Source organism: Sciurus vulgaris, assembly GCF_902686455.1.
Source record: "Sciurus vulgaris genome assembly, chromosome: 8".
Lineage (NCBI taxonomy): Eukaryota > Metazoa > Chordata > Mammalia > Rodentia > Sciuridae > Sciurus > Sciurus vulgaris.
Genome location: NC_136468.1, coordinates 146,962,510 through 146,986,112, shown reverse-complemented (window position 1 = coordinate 146,986,112; position 23,603 = coordinate 146,962,510). Strand labels below are relative to the sequence as shown.

Here is a 23,603-nt window from a genome sequence, read left to right as displayed (position 1 = left end):
TATTCTTCTCTGAAGGTATTTTCAGTGTCAACCCAAATATGGCTTGTTTGCTCCAGTCCACAAAGTGACCAAGATCGGCTTCCCTTCCACCACCCCAGCCAAAGCCAAGGCTGCCGCAGTGAGGCGCGTGATGGCCACCACGCCCGCCAGCCTGAAGCGCAGCCCGTCCGCCTCCTCCCTCAGCTCCATGAGCTCCGTGGCCTCCTCTGTGAGCAGCAAGCCCAGTCGGACAGGACTAGTAAGCCTCCCTTCTTCCTAGAACTTCGCCTCCCAGGCGCGGTGCTACCCCCTGGGGGTGCCCTCGCTCCGCTTGTCCCTGTGCCGAGTGCTGGCTGTGGCCTGCTGCCCAGGGCTGTGCAAGCAAGCTTTGAACACACCAGCGCCAGCAGGAATGCAGCTTTTAACATGGGAGAGGGTTCGTAATAGTGCTTTTCAGATTCTTTCCTGTTTTTTTTGGTTCCGAGGGTTGAACCCAGGGTTGCTTATCCACTGAGCTACATCTTTAGCACTTTTTAGTTTTCATGTTGAGGCAGGGTCTTGCTGAGTTGCTGAGGCTGGCTTTGAACTTGCACTCCTTCAGCCTCAGCCTCCTGAGCCACTGGGATTATAGGATTACAGGCGTGCTCCACCTCATCTAAGAGTCTTAGTCTTAAAAAAAAAAAATCTACCTGTTCTTGGTGAATCTGTTGTAACTTCTGCTTAATTTCTTCTCTGAAATTACTTTGGGCCAAAGTGATGGGAAGGTTGGAGGATCCTTTTCCTCAAGTGTGGTCTCTTTCTCTTCGACTTTAAACAATTTTAGGAACCAAGTGTTTTGGTTCCTAAAACCAAACTTGTTCTTAGGATTTTAATATCACATTTAGACAGTTGGGGCTCCCTGAAAGCCATCAGCATGTAACATGTTTCTGGCATGCCAGAAGGTGCTGCGGGGCCTCCTGGCCCTTGATGGGGCTCAAGGAAAAGCCCTGTCTGGTGCCTCCTCACTTTTCTGACCCTCCTCCTCTCTCTTCCTGGCCCTTCTCTCTTTCCCCTTTTTCTCATTCAGGGCAATGAAAATACATTGATCAGAGTCAGCGGCACCTCGATCTTCTTGTTAACATGGTCTTCTGTTGGGGTCAAGAGCAGCGACTCTTGATCTCATCCCCTGCCCTTACATGTATTTACTTGAGGCAAGGCCAGTGCTGTTGACGTCAAAAGTGGCAGCACGAGGATTCGCTCCAGAGTGAATTCAGGAGCTCTGCTTCATGAGGGCAAACTCCTTTGACCTTATCTTGCCCTTCCTTCTGTTGTCGCAGGACGGAGACAGGAGAGGAGTAGAATCTTTAGGTGGGGTTGAACTCCTCTGCCAGCCAGCTGGAGTTTTTCAGCTAAAATAAATACCACTGGGACCATTCCAATTCGCATATGAGAAGAAGGACTGCATCCTCAACAGAAAAATCACAAATGGACTCTGAAAGTGTGACCAGAACGAATTGGAGGTGGACGGAAGCCCCTTTGTTTGGACAAAGCCTTGTTCAGAGCCGGTCTGCAAGCTCCCCTGTGGATATCTTGTCACTTCGTTGTTCTAGGAACAAGTCCATGAAGTATCTGCTCTGGGTTAGAGGAATTCTTTCTTGAGTAATTTTTATGGCCTGGTAAATTGCAAATGTTCATTCCTTTGGGAAATACCAGCCTCTCCTGCTCCTGCCAGTCTCTCACTTTCAGACAACTTCTGATTTCTCTTAGCTTATCTCATTCAGTGAGGAAAATGAGTGAGAGAAAGGTGAGTCTCCTTGCCCTGTGATGCAGCCTGTTTCTGTGTGTCTTTGTGTAAGATAGCTATAGTTCCTTTCTTCTTTTTTTAGTGGTGCTAAGGATCGAACCCATGCCAGTCAAGTGCTCTACCACTGAGCCCTCAGCCCCAGGTGGCTATAGATTCCGAATCAAAAATAACCATGAACAAGTGTGACAAGAATATAAAATATAAGTGTCTTTTTGACTCGACTCTTGCTCAGAGATGTGTTTCTGTCCCAGGAAAACAGAAGTTGAAAGAAAAATTAACATCTTAAATTCATTATTTAATAAACACAATTAGTAATCAATTTAAAGCACAATTTGGTAAGCACAGTGCCCCTGTTGGCCTGCACGTCTTGTCAGACCTCAGGCTTATCACCTCCACCTTCACTTGCTGCGCTGGTTTTGCACAGTACTTGCTGTTCGGCTTGACAGTGGCCAGAACCCAGCTTTGCAAAGACCTGCGTCTGTGAAAAGAGTGGAGTGTGGTGTTGCTACTGAATTGCCTCATCTACTTGTTTCCAAGGTGTCCGTCAGCTGTCTTGTGTCCCTTGGCATCTCAAAGCATCCTACATGACCCTGTGTGTTTGAGGAGCCCCCTGGACATCGCTGCCTTACATTTGATGTATTCAGGTGGAGACGTTAGCAAAACAGTGTAATTTAGCCATGGCCTGAAAGTAGAAAGTCAGGGTCAAGTGGTTAAAAGAACGGGATACCCTGCGACAAATATGTTTAAGTCATTCAAGAAACTTCACTAAGTGAAACAGCAAAAGGCAATCTGGGTTTGATCGGGTCCCTTACTCTTCATAGTTACCAAATTGCTGACTTATTACTTGGTGAAAGATCTCATCAGTCTGCATCCTGCAGTGAGGGCTCAGCTGACAACAAGAACAGCACTCAGGCGACAAGTGGAGCCGCGGCTGCCAGCGAAGCCCTGGGACAGGAGCACCATGGGCCGCGCTGATGCCTCCCTCCTCCAGGCCTAGTGTAGAGCAGCCTGGTCACCTGCCAGCAGTTAGTACGTCCTTTTCCCTGGGAGTTACGTGACTTAGCCCAAGGTGGAGGATTGGATGTGAACAGCAGAGTTTAGCAGATGGCAGCCTGAAGGTCTCTGACCTGGTCTCTCTTCCCTTGTTGCCTCTCCCCCTCTCTCATCTCCTTTTTCTTGCGTGTTTCCTTTAGCTGCTTTTCTTTCTCCATAGACTTCTCCTTCCCTTTTCACCGTCTGCTTCTCCCTCCTTTCTTGCTGGTGCGTACACGCCAAGACGTCTCTCAGTCACGCAGGCCCACGTGCTTGTGAAGGCAGGTGGAGTTCTCACCCTTATCAGCCCCTGTGACAACTGGGGATCAGGGCCTGAGGCTGGATTCCTGGGTGAGATCTCCCTTGTTGTTCCTTTTGAAAGAAGGATGAAGATTTCTGACAAAAATTCAGCTATTTAAACAGTTGAAGGAAAGTTTGTGACTCCAAGGGTGACTTCTTCAATCTTAATGGTATTTAGAAGATTAAGAAGCTTAAAAAAGTCTCAGCCTCAAGTCTAAGGATCAAAATATTGGCCAAAATGTCATCATGAGAAGAAAACCGTTGAGCACAGACTGAAATAGTCTAGAGAAATTTGTTAAATGGGTCCCATGGGATTTTTCTAGATTCCTACAAGGCCCTGTCAGCCGAGCCCAGAGCCTGTGATTTGAGCCATGTGGTCTTCTAAACGCCTTCTGGATTGTTCCATGGGCTCCTTGTGCTGATATGAGGATCACAAAGGTTCATGCTGTCTTGTTTTCTTGGTGAGAACCTTGCCTAGCACTTGGCAAGCCCGTGAGCCGAGGAGACGCCCGCCTGCATGCCTCGCTCCCTGCTTGCTCCCTGATCACGCCATGGCCCTTCATTTCTCTAACTTTCCTTTGCAGTTGACTGAAACCTCCTCCCGCTACGCCCGCAAGATCTCGGGCACCACTGCCCTCCAGGAGGCGCTGAAGGAGAAGCAGCAGCACATTGAGCAGCTGCTGGCTGAGCGGGACCTGGAGCGGGCCGAGGTGGCCAAGGCCACCAGCCACGTGGGGGAGATAGAGCAGGAGCTAGCCCTGGCCCGGGACGGGCATGACCAGGTGAAGACTGGTGCTGACCTTGTTGTGGAGATGGTGATGGTTCCTAAACTGAGGAGGTGGAAAGGCGCACCTGGTGATTGGAGCCAGGCGCTGGTCTTGAGAGCACCACAAATCAGCTTTTTGGTTGAGCTCGTTTGAAAGCTGTGACCTGGGTGCCGGTTTCATCTTCATAAAGATGACGTTTTTGTTCTTCTCAGTTCTGCCTCAGCCTTTGGTCTTCATGTCCAGGTCTTTGGGCTGCCTGTGGCAAGCACTGTCTACCAGGACCTTAGCAGCCATCCTGGCTCCTGTGTGTCAGCTTCAGAAAAGAGGAGAGTTGGTTAAATGTTGCCCTTAGTTGGTTTAATGGTGGTTTTTCATCATGTAGTTTCCCGGAAAGCTGCTGAGAGTTAAGCAGCTGTTAAGATAGAAGGCTTTTGGACATGGCCAGGGTTTAGAGTAATGCCCACCCAGCATGGTAACACTTACTAGTGGCTGTTTGGGGGTACCCTGGGCCCGTGTATGGGTCAGAATTTGGCCATTCACTCTCCTCCTTGCTTCCCCAGCATGTCCTGGAGCTGGAAGCCAAGATGGACCAGCTGCGAACAATGGTGGAAGCTGCCGACAGGGAGAAGGTGGAGCTTCTCAACCAACTGGAGGAGGAGAAAAGGTGACCCCTAACTGCCCTCGAGTGCGAGTCGGCCTTTTCCTTTTAAGTGATCTTAGGAAGAAATTTCCCAGCAACGACCTTATTCACCCTGAGAACCAAAACTATGACTGTGCTCAGCAGAAATCCCACTCTTCATGCAGATGAAGAGCGTGTGCCTTTCAGTTTTTATTTTTGGCAGTACTGAAGACGGAACACAGGGGTGTTCTACCACTGAGCTGCATCCCCAGCCCTTTTTCTTTTTTAATTTTGGAAACAGAGTCTTGCTGAATCACCTAGGCTGGCCTCATACTTGTGATGCTCCTGCCTCAGTCTCCTGAGTAGTTGGAGTTTGCACTTTGATTTAGCTTTTTTCAAGAAGTTCAGAGTCGTTTAGATGTGACTTGATTAACACATGTATTGAGCTCCTGGAGCATGCTAAGATTCTTCCTGAGGATAGCCTTGGTCAGCGTTGTGGAGGTGATTCCAGCCAGTCTTCACCTGCAGCTGTTCTAGTCCGTGTTACTTATTTATGAGATTGTATTATGCCTGGCGAGTGATGTGAGATCCTAGTCCTTAAGAATTTCTCGTGTTAGGAACAAGTAGAGAATTATTCAAGTCAGTATGAAATCAAATGTTGAATGGTGTGAGACCAAGAAATTTAGTTCTTAAACAAGGAGGTTTCTTGAGGGCACATAAAGAAGACCTCTGAGAAGTATCTGCATGGAAATTGTTTGATCATCCCTGGGTTCTGGAACGTTGTCCTCTGTTGGACTTTACACTATTCTGTCATTTCTGATAGAAGCAACTGAGTTCACTAATAACAGCGTATTACTGCCTGCTCAGGATAGTCCCAGGTACAGAGTGAGGGCCATACAGCTTTGCCAAGGCCCGTCTTCCTCACTGGAGACAGACACATTCTTGCATTCAAAAAAATGACTTGTAAGGAGAGATCGAGAGTGCCATTTGCTTCTGTCCCTGAACTGCTCTGACTGCAGAAATGTTCCCCAGCTCCCAAGTTGTCTTGAGTGCTTTAAGCCATAATGAGAGTTCCCATTTAACTGAATAGGATTTTTTTTATTATTAATTTTGCTAGAAAAGTCAGTGAGTTGAAGAATTTTGTTTTGTTTTGCACATAAGAGTATGAACTTTGTCTCCCTTTATTTTATACCCAGTTTTGGAAAGATTCATAATGTGGGGGCTGGGATGTAGATCAGTGGTAGAATGCATGCTTAGTGTATGTGAGTCCCTGGGTTCAAGCCCCAGCACCTAAACCAAAAATGTGGAGTGCGGGGGATTCATAGTGTGTACGTTACTTGGATTTTCTGAATCTTCTGAATATCACTTTATTTCATTAACTTTGTCATGATTTAGATTGAAACCATGCCCAGTGTCAGATTTTACAATGTGAGAAAGTAGAAAATGTGCATTTTAGAGTCAAAGAGCAGGATCCTCCATTGCCTCTCCTCCAAATCATTCTCCCTGTTCTCTCAACCTTGGAGCAGAGCTGGTATTGCCCTGGAGACATTAAGACCTGGGCCTCTGCCTGAGAAGCCTGCTGCCCTCACCTAAACATCTGATAGGAGGTGACAATACAGAGATTTCTTTCTTTCTTTTTTTTTTTTTTAATTTATTTTTATGGTAAACAAATGGAAACATGTTGTTTCTGTTTGTACATGGAGTAACAGCATACCATTTGCGTAATCATACATTTACATAGGGTAATGATGTCAGAGATTTCTATTCTGCCTTCCCCTCTCTTGGTTTCTCTCTTGGCTTCTCTCTTGGAAATTAGGAACAACACTTGAAGCCTTGAACCTGTTTCCATGATACTCGGACAATGTCCTTTGAGGCTGGTCATACCTTGTGCACCTACGTGCGGTACTGAGGGTTACACACAGGCCTTGCAGACGTAGGCAAGTGCTCTACCACTAACGTGCATCCCACGATCTTTCTTTCTTTTTTCTTTTTTTGGTGGTAAATTTTGAGACAGTCTTGCTAAGTTGTCCAGGCTGTCCTTAGACTTCCAATCCTCCTGCCTCAGCCTTCCTAGTCGCTGGGATTATAGGTGTTCATCACCACACCTGGCTAGGCTGTTCTTATCTCACTTTGATTCATACTGTTCATTCTGTTTGTGACCAAGGGACAGTTACTTTTTCTCAGTTCTTTTTTTTTTTTGTACCAGGGATTGAACCCAGGGTCACTTAAGCCCTGAGCCACACTCCCAACCCTTTTTATATTTTATTTTGAGACAGGGTTTTGCTAAATTGCTGAGGCTGACCTTGAACTCATGATCCTCATGCCTCAGCCTCCCAAACCACTGGGATTACAGGCGTGTGCCACCCTGCCTGCCTTTTTTCTCATATCTTAACCTTATGCCTTCTGGAGTTAGTACCTGAATAAAACTTGGGAATTTCCTATAATTAGAATATTAAGAGTTATAGACTGGAGCCCTACAGATGCATTTCTTTATTTTGGGATTCTGAGGTATTCTTTTCAGCATCACCTGAGTTCTCCAGAGTACAACTATAGATTTTGGTGGGGTTGCAAGGTAGCCATGGTCCTTAGTTCCTTTCTTAAGTGCTTTGTTTCGGTTTTATTCCACAGGAAGGTTGAGGACCTTCAGTTCCGGGTTGAAGAAGAATCAATTACCAAAGGCGATCTTGAGGTAAACCCTACCAGCTCCCTCAAGTTAAAAAGGGTGCCAGTATTGAGAAATGTAGGTGACGTACAGTGCCCGCTGACCTTTGTGGCCAGATGATCGGGAGAGAATGGTCAGCACCCTCGCCTTTGCCAGGTGGGGCTGTGAGCAGGGCTTTGTGGCTAAGGCGATGGTGCCTGTCCTGGAGCAGGAAGTTCTTGTGTCCCAGTTATTGTAGCGGAGTGTTCACCACTGTGCTCATGCTTCAGAGTTCAAAGCCGTGAATTGGACTTCATCAAGTCATAGATCTGGCAGTGTGTTCTTCATTTAAAATGATCCTACGTGAGACTGTACCTGTCCCTCCAATGATTAGAAATGGCATATTTTTGCCAGGTGGCACATGCCTATAATCCTAGCAACTCGGAAGCCTGAGGTAGGAGGATAGCAAGTTCAAGGCCAGCCTCAGCAATTTAGCAAGATCCTGCCTGTCTCAAAAAAGCAAAAGGATTAGGGATGTAACTCAATGGTAGAGTGTCCCTGGGTTCAATTCCCAGTACCAAATAAATAAATAAATGAATAAATAACACTTTTTTTTTTTGTGGTACTAGGGTAGAAAGGGGTTTTATAAGAGCATTTTAATTTCATCATAATAGACCATAACAAGGATTTCTTGCCTTCGTCAGCTTTGTTTTTCAGCTGACAGGAAAAAAAATCTTTTGTAACCCTATAAAAGAAAGAAATTATGTTGTAATAAGTTTTTTTTTTTTTTTTTTGTTTTGTTTTTTTTAAGAGTTACCAGTCCTGGCCTGCGGCTCAGTGCTAGAGCGCTTACCTAGCACATACAAGGCCCTGGTTCAATTCCCAGCACCACGCACAAAGAAGGGAAGTAGTAACCAGAGCAAAAAGCAAGAGCAGCTTACACATCAGTGTTTATGTGCATGGCGTATTTAAAATTCATTCAAATTTTCCTTTACTGTCAGGTTTCTTATCTCTTTTTCACAATTATTCATATTAGTTTTGAATTAGATTCCAGAATTAATTGGTTTTGATGCTTTTTCAAACACTGCCAGGTATATGAATACAAATATAAATTACTAACTTTTTCAAATTTCGCAGACGTTTTCTTCTTCTAATTTGTAATCTGTTTTAGTAAAAGCTGCACAGGTCGGTGTGGTTCTCAGCAGGTAATGGCTCTGCCACCGTCAAAATTCTAGAGTCCGCTGACTGCCCACGCTAGGCTGTTTCAGGGCCCTTCCAAACAGCAGCTCTGGTTTCTTTGGAAGTAAATGTCTTCACCATCAGCAAAGGGCAATGGAAAGACTTTTTAAATTCTGGTTTTATAGGGTCCAGAAAGGAATGGGTTTAATAATCATGCAGACATCTTCCTCACTCATTCCATACACAGTCACATTCTTTCAGTTGACTTGTGTCGTTCTCATCCATTTAAAAACACCCCACAGTCTCACTGGAAGTCTCATGTCATCATCTAATTCACATGAATTGTAGCCTCTAGCGTGTGGGGGAGGGTTGAGGTAAAATATTTGTATCAGCACGGGCTAGCATAGTCTCTCTGAAAAACTTACTTGAAATTAATCAGTTATCTTGAAACTCTAACACACATTGAAAACGTAGTTCAATCTCTTTTTCGTTGTTGTTTACTTTTTTATTTTTTTACTGATAGCAAAAGAGCCAGATTTCTGAAGATCCTGAGAATGTAAGAGGGCACTTAACTGTGTGGATATATCCCTTGTTAACACAGATTGATTCCAGATTAAAATGCTTATTGATATACTCAAATACTAACTGCATAAGATGACCTTGGGACATTGACCTTAATATTTCTGTGCATGTGGCTTTCAAAGCAATTATGTTTGTGTCCTGAAGAAATTGTCGTAATGACTAAGCTCCACGAAATCACTTTTTTAATTAATAGGCAAGTGTTTGCTTAAAGTATATTTGCTGAAAGAAAAAAAAAATTGCCTGGCGGTCTGGCCTCCTTCACCTAATCCCTAACGTCTTCTAATTTTTGTAGAATTACCCCACGAGGGCTGACTGCTGACTGAAGTGCTGGGGAAGGTCCCGGTTGTCTGATCTTGGGGGCGAGATCCAGCACCGATGCTTTCGCATGCGGTCCCACTCTGGCCAGCATCCTCAGTGCAGTTAACAAGAAATATGAACTCCCATCTGTTGCTGGTTCTGAAACTAGAGGCCAGCATTCTTCAGTGACCACACTATGCTCCAAATACACTGTCCCTGGATCGGGGACGTAGCTCAGTGGTAGAGTGTTTGCATAGCAGGCACCGGCCCTGGGGTTTGATCCCCAGCACCCACCCCATACACACAAAATGAATTGACTCTTATCACAGGGAGCTTTTTCTAGTAGCAGTGCTACTGGGCATGCTGTTTTTTCTTCCTCTGATTAAACACCCAATACAGCCTCGCCAAAGTGGCTTCCAAAGTGCTGCTTTTGGTGCGCCCTGCCAGCTGTGCATCCAGTTGAAAAAACCCCGAAACATTTCGCTTTGATTTACTGGCACAAGAGAGTGAAATTAAAACAAAGAATTATTTTTCTTCCTACCACTTCCTGGCAGCTGAAATAGACAGCTCCAGCCGGAACTTTTTAAAAGGCCTTTGTTCTGAAGCGATCCTTTCTGCGAAGCTACTTCAGTGCTCTGGTCTCCTCTGCTTCCAGAACAGGCTCCGCTGCCTCTGCCTCTGGTGTCAGTGTGCATGGGACCTCCCTCCTGCCTCTCTGTGCGCTTCTCACAAGGCCTTTGCTCTCCTTCTCAGGTCCCTGTCCCAGGACTTTCCCCTTGGGAAACCCTCTTGTGTGCTGAAAAAGCCATCGTTTTAAAGGCAGGGTTGTTCTGTTCTGTGTCCCATTTTTCCATGACTGTGACATGGAGGTGGATCCCTGGCTCCCTGCTATTGGGGGTGAAAAGCTGCGGTCATCCTCTGCAGCACGCCCTGCAGGAGGGGGAGCTGCTACACTCAGCAGGAGCAGACCAGTAAACAGCAGGCAGTGACTCCTCGCCCGAAGGACGCCTGCCTCAGCGTCCAGGGAAGAAGGGGCTGTTGGCTTTTCTTTTTTCTTCGGAGTTCAGTGAAGGTGACCCCAATTCTAGAACTAGATTCTTCTCTTATCAAAGTAGTTAAACTGAGTGATTGTGTGAGGCCCTGGTTGGACCAAGGGGACTATCTGATTTTTTTTTTTTTTTTTTTTTTTTTGTCTTTGAAGGTAGAGCCAAGCAGGTGGAGAGTTTAAAAGTGTTTTCCATTCACATTTTAAATATCCATGATGGTTCGTTTAGCTTGATTCATAAGCAAAGTGACCTCCAGAACGCCTTGGAGCCCCTGGTGTGCCAAGGGAATGAGCGAAGGTGTCGTTGCCTTGACTAGCACTCACCTCCAATGCTCCCTCTGGACTACTTGGAGTCATTTGGTTAAGACTTACCATTTTTCATTGCCTGTTAATTGTCCAGACTTACAGTCAGGATAGTAAGAATCACAAAATGTTTAAGTTAATCTGAGTAACCAGCAGCGGCTGGGAACAGCTCCTCAGTGGGCTTGACCAGTGGATCATTCTGATGGCCCCTCGGTGGGAGAGGAGGGTGGGGAGAGACACATTTGGACTGATACACAGATTACTTCAAATTGGGCAAGATTCTCCTGCACCTGAGCCTGCTGGTCAGAGGTTACCTTCTGTCCTCTCAGATCTGATCTGAGAGTTTGTGAGCTCCTGACTCATGCTGGGGTCTCCGGAGTTCATTCTCCGGCACAAAGGCCTTCACCATTACCATTCTGATGGCTTAGCTGGTAAAAACAACTTCATTTTAGGATGAAAGTAATCCCTTAACAGTCTGAGCTGAACTTTCCCCAAGTTGCTTCGCTGCTTTGTTGGCCTCTTCAGCCTGGAGGGTAATCCTTACTGAGTTTTCTTTCTGATCCGAATTCTGTTATTTCCATTCCCTGGAAAGAAACAGACTTTGGAAAATCCTTGCTGGAAGGAGGTTAGTGTTGGTGGCTCTGTACTTGTCCTGTGTGACAGTGTGGCTGGGAACCTCCCTCTGATCCTCCCACCCATCTGAGCCGAGCCTGCCCCTGGGATTGCCTTAGCTCTGGTGCCCGGATTCCCTTTACTCCAAGGTTGGTTCTTGACCTTTGATCATGGCAGGTAGCCAGGTGCAAGGATCTGCCCTGCAGCCTTGCTGAATACTCGATGATGCACAGCCTTGTCTTCTCCATGGAGAGGTGCTAATGATGACGTTCTAAGAGTCAGGCTGCTTTCTGAAGTCAGTGAGTCAGTTCCATACACATTAATGCCAAGTGGCCATCATGGGGCGGAGGGTAAATGGCAGGCGAGAGGAATATTAACTATTCTAATTTGTGCTGATAAACTTATCAATATAACATTTTTGGCTGCATGCATCTGACACTTCATCTTGCCTCGTGTGTTTTCCATTTTTTTCTTTCTCAACGGACTAGCTCATGTCCTCCCACCATTCCCTTCTGTGCACAGCACCCATCCTCACCCTCCTCCTCATTGCCGTCCATCCTCTTCCTTCCTCCATGCCCTTTTTGTCCTCCTTTGGCAGAAGGTACTGGTGGCTCAGCCTGCATGCCGCTCGCGCTCTCTCGTGCTGGCATGTCAGGTGGCACTGTTGTGTTCTCTTCCTCTTCCTTTTCACTAACAGACGCAGACCAAACTGGAGCATGCCCGCATTAAGGAGCTTGAACAGAGCCTGCTCTTTGAAAAGACCAAAGCTGACAAACTGCAGAGGGAGTTAGAAGACACTAGGGTAATGGCTTTCGCTATCTAATGAAGCAGCCCATGCGCGTGGGTGGTGACACCTGAGCCCTGACCCGTGGTGCAGCCTGCTTGGGAGCTCACAAGCGTAGAGCTGTGGTTCGGCACAGATGTGGGTGTCAGGTCTTCTGTCAGAGAGCGAAGACCCCTTCCTTTTGTTAATTCAGCCAGAATCAAGACCAGAGACTTCAGAAGCTACACGGATATCCACAACTCTGTATTGATACCTCGAAGTCCACCACTCTGGTTTACCACAAGCAGTCAATTGTCCTCTTGTTCTCTTATTCTTCGTTACCGGATTTTCGAAATAATCGGTTATTCCCTGCCTCTTCCCCTGACCTCATGGGGGGACAGAAATTGGAACATTGGCTCTTTTTAATGAGAGTTAGGGTCTTTGACCCTGTTGATACCTTTTTTTTTTTCTTGGTAGCTAATCTCTCTTTGCCTCTCCCTCCTTTGTGTCACCCAGGAGATTAAAGTCTTGATGGCCAGGAGGGACATGCGTATTGGAAACAGGATGGTTTCTTACTATCCCCAGCCCCACTGGGTTTGGCCCTTGGAGCCAGGGAGTTCGTCATGTTTTAACTTACTTACATATTAAAGCACCCGATAGGGTGCTTATGTCACCATCACCAACAAGTGCTGTTGTAAGTGCTTTGTAGGTTTTATTCAGTCTCACCACACCCCTAAGAAGTGGGTAGTATTATTTTTCCCACTTAACAGAGGAGGATACTGAGGCACAGAGAAGTTAAATAGCTCACCCAAGGTCACACAGCTAATAGCAATAGTGGAGCCACGATCTTCATCTAAGCCATGTGGCTCCAGAGTCTGTGCTCTTTACTACCACAGGATAGAGTCTATTATGAAAATAATTTTGTGCTGAGAGATCTAAGAATTAATCAGTCACTTACATATAAAAATGTGTTCATATGTATCTCTTAAATCATGAATTTGACTGTGATTGACCTCGACTTTAAAATTTTAAAAATTACTCCCTCTGATCAAATTTGGGATCATCATTTTTTTTTTCCTTTTAAATTCTTAGTATTTGTGGAAATTTCTTTTGGTGAAAAATCACTGATCTAAAAATCCAGGTAACCAAGTAATCTTCCTTCTCTTATTCTTAAGTTTTATTTTTTAAAGAATATAGTCTTAAAAATATAAGTATATTTTTAAGAAAATATTCTCAACTTCAAAACTGAAGGTTTATTTTGTGTATTTTGGATTTCAAAAAAGAGAAAACTGGTAAGTGGTGCTGTCTCTTTGTTACCTGAGACCAAAGACTTGATCTGGGAAATACCAGGGACCAACGAGGTCCAGGCCCTTGAGTGCGACTGTGTTGGAGTAAGGATCGATGTATTAATTTACTTCTGGACTCCTCTCCCATATCGCCGTTTTGGCAGCAGACAACCTCAATGCTTTCTTTTTTGCTCTGGATAAGAAAGCATTCTCTTACACCATGGTTTATCCAACTATTTCAAATGAAAGTACACACATTTCCACAGTTGTGTTTTCTCCCCTGTCCCCTGCCCAGTGGTACTGGGGACCGGACCCAGCCCTTTGTGCATGCTAGGTGTGTCTTCTATTCTTGATCCTCACTCTTGGTTTGCCAAGTGGGAAAATAACCAGTGACCCATGTAAGTTTATTATCACCTCCATTCCTTCTCAGGAAGCACATTAGAATTACTTTACACAAAGGAATTGGGTTCACAAACTATGTACCTGGTACTATAGAAATATAAGCAAGGATAGGAGACCTGAGTTTCATTCCTAGCACAGCAAATAAATAATTAAAATCATGAATTTGTATGGCCTCAAACTAGTGAAAGAAGAAGACACAATTTTGACTGGGAACAAACTTTGGCAAATAAAATGAGAAATAGAAGTTCTATTCCATATATGAAAATGCCACATAAAGAATAATCATGTTCTTATTTATTCCTTTTTCACCTGTTCTTTACTTGGTATTTTCTCCATTTGACTCTTTAGTTGTGACTGAGAACTATTGCCAATACTGTTGGATTTAACACTTTTTCAGCTGTAGACATTGCAGTGGGGTTTATTAATGCTTTATACCTTATTTTAGGTACCAAATTCTTAGATTCCCCCTCCCCCCCAAATAGTATGTGAATGAGTTAACACCTTTAACCTGCAGCCTCTGTAACCCTGAAGGGCAGCAGTTTTAGTCAGCTCTGAGATCTGTTTCGTGGTTGTGCATGTTCAGACTCCCCAGCGTTCTCCTCTTTTCTTGTGCATGCTGTTAGTATCACAACCACTTAGGTGGCCAGAGGAAATGAAAGACATTTAATTTTCTGTCCCAACAAAAGCAGTGTGGGAGAGGAGTCTTAAATTCAGAGGAGTTTTGATCCTTGAAATTTGGAACTCACTGGTATTTTTAAATTACACGTGTTCCCTTCTATTTCCCAGCTTGGTCAATTTTTATGTGTGAAGCTACCATTTTCCACACATTCCATGCACTAAACTCCCTACCTAACAGGTAGCAGGGGAATCATTTTCTTCCACTAAAAGGGTACAGGTTTAGACAGTGTTTTTCCTAGCTCTGGGGTGTTTAAGACTTTTAGAACACAAATAGAATCAAAGCATGTAGGAGTAGGTGGGAACTTGCATTTCTGACTTACATTCCAGATGATTAATGTGTATACTAAAGTCAGGAACCACTGGGTTAGGGAAACACGATTTGTACATCAAAATGGTGATAGAATTATGAAATCCAGAAAGGGGACCATCTATAAGATCCTAATGTATAATTAACTACAGGTAAGTAATCATTCTTTCTTTGGCTTTAAAAAAAATTTAGTAAATTCTTCATTATTCAATTGAGACTTTTACTGTTTGGGTGCTATGTTATTCATTGAAACTTTTGATAGATGATTTCAGACTTTTTATACTAGTGCTATCCAATAGACTTGTAATATAAGCCACATATACAGAATTTTTGAATTTTGTGGTACCCACATTAACTTTTTTTTTTAGTAAGCCACAGGTGAAGTTAATTTTAATAATACATTTAAGCCAATATATTCAAAATCTTAGGTAATCTGCATAGCACATTATTAACAAGATATATCCTTTTTCCATCAAGTCTTCAAAACTTGATGTGTATCTATAACACACCCCACCCCAGAGGAGTCGTATCCAATGCTCAGTGCTATGTCTGGCTAATGGCTACCTACCGGATGGCACAGCTCCATAACCACAAGCATCTGGCAGAGAAGCATTTATACAGCCTAGGTGAAATGGGGTAGAAAAAATTGGCCAATTTAAAAGCATTCTTTCCTCATGAGGCCTGTGTGTCTGAGAACTTCAGAAGTTCCTGTTAACTTACTGTCATTTAGTGGGTACCTCCCTGATTTATGCTGCTTTAAAGGAAGAAAATATTTCTGGAGTGACTTAAACTCGATATTTATTTTAGATGTCTTTAGCATGCCAAAAGGTGGAAGGAAGTTTGCCAAAGATTATGATTTGGAATTGGTTCTACCAGAATTGGGCTTTTTAAGCCATTATCACAGTGGGAGATAAATTCATCACCTGTGAGCATTTGTAATAGCTCAAACTGAGACAGGGCAGTTCTTACTATCTTCAGTAGCAAAGAAAATCATCAGTGATTTGTTATTTAAATCACCTCTTTTTCTTTGGACTGCTGTTAATAGGTGGCTACAGTGTCAGAAAAGTCGCGTATAATGGAATTAGAGAAAGACCTAGCCTTGAGAGTACAGGAAGTAGCTGAGCTCCGAAGAAGGCTGGAGTCCAGTAAGCCTGCTGGGGATGTGGACATGTCGCTTTCCCTTTTGCAAGAGATAAGCTCTTGGCAAGAAAAGTTAGAAGTCACCCAAGCTGACCATCAGAGGGAAATAACTTCTCTAAAGGAGCACTTTGGGGCCCGGGAAGAGACATATCAGAAGGAGATAAAGGCTCTGCACACAGCCACAGAGAAGCTTTCCAAAGAGAACGAGTCCCTGAGGAGCAAACTTGACCATGCCAACAAGGAGAATTCAGATGTGATAGCTCTGTGGAAGTCCAAACTGGAGACTGCCATTGCGTCCCATCAGCAGGCCATGGAGGAGCTGAAGGTGTCCTTTAGCAAAGGGGTTGGGACAGAGTCAGCAGAGTTTGCTGAGTTAAAGACGCAAATAGAGAAACTGAGGCTAGATTACCAGCACGAAATAGAAAATTTACAGAACAAACAAGACTCTGAACGGTCTGCTCATGCTGAAGAGCTAGAAGTCCTAAGGTCTAAACTGATGCAGGTCATCGAGGAAAAGGAAAGCAGCCTGGAAGCCATCCAGTCAAGACTGGACAGAGCAGAAGACCAGCACCTTGTAGAGATGGAAGACACCCTAAACAAGTTGCAGGAAGCTGAAATAAAGGTAAAGGAGATAGAGGTACTGCAAGCCAAATGCAGTGAACAGACCAAGGTCATTGATCATTTTACATCACAGCTAAAGGCTGCTGAAGAAAAGCTCTTGGATCTTGATGCACTTCGGAAGGCCGGTTCCGAAGGTAAATCGGAAATCGAGAAACTTAGGCAGCAACTTGAGGCAGCTGAGAAACAGATTCAAAATTTAGAGATTGAAAAGGATGCTGAGAGTGGCAAGGTTTGTATCGAAGTCCTCCATCTTTTTTTGTTTTTTTTTCTCTTTCTCTGTTGGTTTTTCTTATTTTGCATTGTATGTTACTTTTGAGTTGAGGTCATTCATCCTCCAAATTCCTTATTTAATGAAAACAAATCGTGTGGCGCTCCGAATTGGATACAGTATATGGTATCTTCTGAGGATCTCAATTATGGTTCATGTGGGGAGATTGGAGAAAATAACTGCCCGAATGTGCTATTTTGGTTCCTTGAACCTGGGTACTTTATCTGTGACTTTCTTTTTTAAATTTTTTAGTTGTAGATGGACACAATACCTTTATTTTATTTATTCATTTATTTTTATGTGGAAACCAGCACCACACATGGTAGGCAAGCAGTCTGCCATTGAGCCATAGCCACAACCCCTTTCTCTATGTCTTTATCTCTAGTCCATGATGTGAACTTCTGTGTAAGTTTAGTTCCAGTCTGTACCAGGCATGTGCCACTGCGCCTGGCCTGTTGCCTGCTTTTTTGAGGGAAGACAAATGCACTTATGGCCCAGGCATAGAAACTGTGTGAAACATCAGCCAGCTCCATTTCTTAATCACTGTCCTTGTTACGTGTATCTTTTTTTTTTTTTGACGGTGCTGGGGATTTGAACCCAGGGCCTTGTGCTTGCGAGGCAAGTACTCTACCAACTGAGCTATATTCCCAGCCCTGTGTATCTTGATTTTTAAGGGCTACTTGAAGAGATAGATCTTCCTGGTCCTGCCATGGTTGAGGTGCTGGTACTGATACTGAATGCTCTGAGCTTTTTGTAGGAGAAGCTGCTCTATTGGCAAAGAAAGAAGGGTCGTCGTGGTTAAATGGTGGGAGGTGAGGACAGATAGACAGCAGATGTTACTAATAACCAGAGTTGAAGGTGACAAAGTAGCTGCAGGAAATTTCTCTCATCTCCTCATGTGGTTCCAAAATACCAATCAAAACACAAACATTAATGAGAAGAGAATGAGTAACTAATGGTTGGGCCATTTTTATACATCAAGATTTAATGAAAGCCAGGTTCTGATGGCTATTGCCTAGTGGATTTTTAAATGTGATTCAAATGTTTGTTTATAAAAATATGGAAAACTACAGACCCACGCACCCACCATCCCTGTCTTCGGGATTTTTGGTTTTTTCCTTGCTTCTTCATGATGGGGACGAACCTGGGCCTCGTGCATGCTGAGGTAGGCTGTATTGTGGAGCCGGACCCCAGCATTGAGGTTTTTAACGTCCAGGAAATAAATTGGTCAAATAGCTCATTTAGAAAGTAAGCTTGGCACTTTGTGCTTTGGATCATGCTGGTACTCAAATTTAGGTATGGAAAAATACTGCATTTTTATTTTTAAATTTTTTTAAATAGCCATTAGACAGTCATATCTAGAACTGATTATTTGAAAGGTCATTGGCTTCTTAGAATTTAAAAAAAACCTTTCTATTCCTTTCAGTTTTGTTTTGTTGTGTTTGTTTCTTATAATTTTTTTACAGTTGTTTTGTTTTTTCCTTATCATTCTTTTTGTGTCCTTTTGTTCATTTGTTTCTATACCATGTAACTCTGTATGTTAGGCTAGTAGCATTGCCAGAGAGCTCCAGGGGCAAGAGCTAAAGCTTACTAACCTTCAGGAAAATTTGAGTGAAGTCAGTCAAGTGAAAGAGGCTTTGGAGAAAGAGCTTCATATTTTGGTAAGTACCTATTGGGAACCTGATTCTCAGGATTTCTGGCCATTTCCTAATTTTGTTGTTGTTTTTAAAATCTCCATAAAGAGAAGGATTAAGCTATTTCTTTTCTCCTTCAAAATGTCTATTTAAATTGAGTATATTAGCTATTGGCTTGAGGGGAAACGGATTAAACAAACCAGCAGTAATGGTAGGTATTACTTTTCTTTTTCTCATTAATCTGTCCCCTGCCTCTGGTAAAGCACTGCTTTGGAACGTTACTGACTCTTAGCTTTGCTGACCATGAAGACCCTCCTAGTTGCACAGCTTGCACTGTAGGTTTCCTTGACCTTGAGGCTCCGTCTTGTGCCTTCCTCTCCTGCTCTCTGACCTTTCTGGGCAGCAGCAGCACTGCTCTTGGTCTTCCACACCCTCCACTGGTTACAATTTGATGTATTCCACTCTAGGTAATTACTATGTCTTTTGCATATTTCCTCTTAATCCTAGAAGGTGAAATAGATTTTTTTTTTTAACCTTTTCTCAATTTTTCCCCCTCTTACTTTGCCTTCTGCACCAAAACCTGATCTAATCAAGGCTGGTAATTGTGAACAGGGACTGTGGTACTCTCGCATCATGGAAGAGGGAAGTCATAAACCTGTGCAGAAACTAGATAAGAGAAACAGTAGCTACTAAGAGTCTGTTGTTCTAGTTCTTCCATGTACCTACCTGATCCCCACTTACTATATTTCTGCTAATCACAGTGGTGAACAAAAGTGTATGATTTCTTTTTTCTTTTTCTATTCTGTTTTTTTTTTTCTTTTTTTTTTTTTTTTTTTTTTTTTTTTTTACAGGGGATTGAACCTACTAGGGGCATTTTACCATTGACACATCTCCAGCCCTTTTTATTTTGAGAAAGGGTCTTGGTAAATTCCTGAGAGTGACCTCAAATTCAGAATCCTCCTACTTTAGCTTCCTGAGTTGCTGGGATACAGGCATGCACCACTGTATCTGGCAATGATTTTTTTTTTTATGTAAATGTCAATTATTACAGATTTCTACTTTTTCATGATGATTATATAGCTGCACTTTTCAATGGTGGCTACTATGCACATATAGCTACATAAATAAAAAATTAACTAAAAGAAAGTAAAGTTTGAAATTCAATTCTGCTCTCACACCAGCTACATTTTCATTGTTCAGTAGCCTCATGTGGCTAGTGGCCAAAGAGCAGTAGAGAACATTTACACCATCATAGAAAGTTCTGTTGGACAGTTCTGGTATACAATAATTAGCTACATTTTCTAGTTGACTTGGAAATCATCATTCTGTGATTTGGTATCCTTTAAGAAAATGTTTTGATTTCCCCTTTTCTTTGTCTCCTTCCTAAACTTTCAGGATGCCTTGTTTTCTTTTTTTCCTAATTAGAGTATCCCTCTATCTGCTCTTTGGAGAACACGTGCCTTTTGGAGTCTGGCTTTGGGAATAACAGACGGGCGTCCCATGGATTTTGATGGACTTGTGGTTCATATGTCCATCTTTCAGTAACCTTAGTTAGTTAGAAATACTCATTTAAACATTCTCTGGGGTATTTAGCTCAAAATTAATCTCAGGACATCCAGAATAGTGGTTTTATCTTGACCTGTTATCATGTGTAGAAAAGGAGACCGATGAACCTTTTCGGTTTAAAAAGTTTCTGAGACTGACCTAGATTCAAGATGTTAGACCTGAATCTAGTCAAATTTCTCAGGTTGTTCTCAGAAATCAAGAAATCCAGAACTCTGCTTACTGTCTCGAGCAGACTTCTGCACAGGAAGTTGTTATTTGAGTGTAAGCAACGTGACCCAGCATGCACAGGCACCTCCTCCATACACCTACATGTGCGTTTACCGTGATGGATACGTTCATACACTTGTGTACAGGGATGCACACATACACGCGCGGTGCACGGGCCACATGCCTCACTTGTATGTATACACGTACTTGTGCACAGTACACCATTGGCAGTAATTGGTACTTGTATGTTTTAATGAAACAAAACCATCAACACAAAGTAGATACTATTGTGGTTGTAACTGTTGCTTTTTATCATTTGAAATCTCCCTCTTCTGATTTTTTTTTTTTTTTTTAAGAAAGAAAAATTTGCTGATGCTTCGGATGAGGCAGTCTCTGTTCAGAGAAGTATGCAAGGTATGTCTCATGACGCTGTGACAGGTCACCTTAGGGCATGTCACACTGTCACACTGGAGCTGGCCGCTGAGTACACAGAATAGATGTTGCTGTAGTCTAAGCTCATTGTCCTGGCAGTTCCCAAGCACGCAGGAATGCTGGATTCTGTTGGCTTCCTGAAGTTTCATACTCCCAATTAATTCTTGTTTCTTTTGACTTAAGGCTTGTTCCATATTAAAATGTAAGTATGCCTGAGAAAAGTATTATCTTGTTTGAGGTTTAGTCTTTGCTAGCTTTATTGAGTTTTAATTGGAAGGAGGAGAGAGAAGGGGGAAAAGGCATGCCTGGAGCCTGTCAGATAGGCTTGTGGGGGGAGAGCCACGCTTCCTCCTTAGGGTCACCGATAGCAGCATGGTTCCCAAGGGGACGTTTTAGCATTTGTGGGTTCTCAGCTCTTACAGGCATGTGATTTGATTGGCTTGTAAGACAGCCAAGCTCTAGCTAGCCTATTAAATATGAAATATAGTAAACTTTTAACTTTATTCTAAATAGAAACTGTAAATAAATTACACCAAAAGGAAGAAGAGTTTAACATGCTGTCTTCTGAATTGGAGAAGTTGAGAGACAATTTATCAGGTAAGAAGCCTCTGGTTACTAAGCAGTAAATGCGGTAGAGATTTCCTGGGATTTGAGGTGGTTGTCCTATGTCAGTGCCATATCTCCTGTTCAGGCATGACCTCTTCACGTACTGTGGTGATATAATGTGAGGAAATACTTGTTTGAGATCTGTGACCTCAGCAAATCCTCTGCTCTGTTGTAAAAAGAGCTAGAATCTTCCACATCTCACTGCCCCTGCTCCAGCCTCAATCCCAGCACACACTGGCATCCGTGTGAAAGAACGTAACCGCGGACCATTGCTCCCCGTCTGCTCTTGCCCTGACCTGTGGCTTCCGACAGCAGCCAGAGTGGCCCTTTGAATGTGAAGTCAGGCCATGTCACTGCTCTTTCAATACCTTCTGGCAGCTCCCATCTTGCTCCCTGGGAGCCGTGGTCCTTACACAGTCAGGCCCGTTCCTCACGGCCTCACCCTGGACGCTTCCACCCCTCACCCCGTCCATCAGCCTTGGCTGATATTGGACTCGTCAGACGTGTTCCTGCCTCTGAGTCTTCTGCACTTGACTTTGCCTCTTCCTTCCTTTGGGCCTTCACTTCAACGTCCCCATCTCAGAGAGGCTCCATCTAGAATTTTAACCTTCCCAGCTCCAGTTCCTGCTCTCGGTTACCCCCTGTGCTCAACTCTGTGACACTGTTATTTTCTTTATCTTGTTCATTGTCTGTCATCTTTGCGGAAGTGTGACTTTCATGAGGGCAGGTGTTGCTGTACACAGTCATCCCCCAGAACATGGATGTACTCAGTAAATGGTTTTTTTTTGCTCTTAACACAGCAGCAGTGCTGTTTTTTTCTCTATATATTCAGATATGGAGGCAAAATTTAGAGAGCGGGATGAAAGAGAAGAGCAGTTGATAAAGGCAAAGGAAAAATTGGAAAATGATATTGCTGACATAATGAAGATGTCAGGAGATAATTCGTCTCAGCTGATGAAAATGAATGACGAATTACGTCTGAAAGAAAGGTATGTTTGAACATGAAGATAGTGAACATAGCTTTAGGTTAGACTTCGCAGCAGGGTCCATCTACGTGGAGGGACCACAGGGTTATAATTGCTGTATTTAAAGTTTTGTGTGTCTGTTCCTTCTTTTTTTTTTTTTTTTTTTTGTCTGTGCGTGTGTGTGGTGCTGGGCTTGAACCCCAGAGCCTGCTGCATGCTAGGTGAGTGCTTTTCCACTGTGTTACACCCCCAGACCTTCGTTCCTTTTTATTACTACCTTAGTTTGTCCTGAATCAACTCTTTTGCCTTTTACTATGGGTTTTCCTATCTCAGTTGTAAAGAAGGATAGTTAAGGAATTCAATACTATTTGTAGATTGTTTTGTGATTTTCAAAGAAGTCTTTTACAAATAGCAATAACATCTTTGACAAAGGTATTTTTAGCTTTACTTTAATGATAGGTAATACTTAACAAAGAGTTTACTTTGTGCCATGCACTATGTTGACAGCTAATATGGAGTGTATTTTCTAATTCTCACAATAATCCGATCGGGTGGGTATAGTATTATTATTATTAATTATTTTTCTTTCAGTGGCTAAGGATGGAACCCAGGACCTCACACTTGCTTGACAAGTGACCTACCACTCAGTTGAGCTATCTCCCTTCCCCTTTTTATTTTTTGAGATGGGATCTCACTAAGTTGCCCGGACTGGCCTTGAACTTGGGATCCTCCTGCCTAAGCCTCCTGAGTAGCTGGGATTACAGGCCTACACTACTTTGCCCAACTTATTAGTCCCATTTTCAAGAAAAAGAAACTGAGGCTTCCTGGGGCCAAGTAACTTGCCTGCATTTTCAGATCTGGGCCACCTGGCCTCTTGCTGCTCTTACTACATTGTTCTACTTCCTCAGTCTTAAGACTCATCTTAACATCTGTTCTTTTCTTTGTTCTGAGGTTTTTTCTTTTCAATTTTTTAGATGTTGATAGACCTTTATTTTATTCATTTATTTGTATGTGGTGCTGAGAATTGAACCCAGTGCTTCACACGTGCTAGGCAAGCTCTCTTCCACTGAGCCACAACCCCAGCCCCTGTTCCGAGGTTCTTGTTGCTTTGATTTTTTTTTTTTTCTACATAGTTATATAAAAATTAAAATGTCTAATTTTTTTTTTTTTTATACAGCAGAAACTTCTACACAATATTTTAGAACCATTAGAATTCTACTCCATTTGTTAAGCCTTGGAAAATGACATGTAGACCAGCCATTCACCCACATGTACTTTAGAGCTGGTCTTTGGTGACCAGGCCCGCTGTGAAGGAGGTGTACTGCACAGGTGGCTGTGTGCAGAGCCTCCAGGTGCTGTGCAGACAGAATCCAGAGCTGCCTACACGTTGCTTCCTGTGCTCTGTGGTTCACGTAGTAGCCCATTTTCCAGGTAGTATCCATGCTTGCCATACATCCTTTTCCAGCTACACAGTTCTCTTTAAGCAAGAATTTCAAGCTAGTTATTGTCATTTTTGCATTCTCTTTTCCCAAGAGGTATTTGAATGAGGTTTTTTTATTGTTTTGTTTTTGGTTTTTTTTGCGGTGCTG

General features: G+C 43.3%; 1 protein-coding gene across 1 annotated transcript in view; it reads left to right on the top strand.

Moving 5' to 3' along the window:
* The window catches only part of CLIP1 (CAP-Gly domain containing linker protein 1), a 98,185-nt gene that overhangs the window by 30,042 nt on the left and 44,540 nt on the right, over positions 1-23,603 (top strand). The window contains 9 exon segments of the mRNA XM_079149661.1: positions 16-238; positions 3,679-3,876; positions 4,422-4,525; positions 7,109-7,169; positions 15,621-16,565; positions 18,149-18,265; positions 20,368-20,425; positions 20,957-21,040; positions 21,882-22,038. Coding sequence (XP_079005787.1) covers positions 16-238; positions 3,679-3,876; positions 4,422-4,525; positions 7,109-7,169; positions 15,621-16,565; positions 18,149-18,265; positions 20,368-20,425; positions 20,957-21,040; positions 21,882-22,038 — 1,947 coding nt within the window.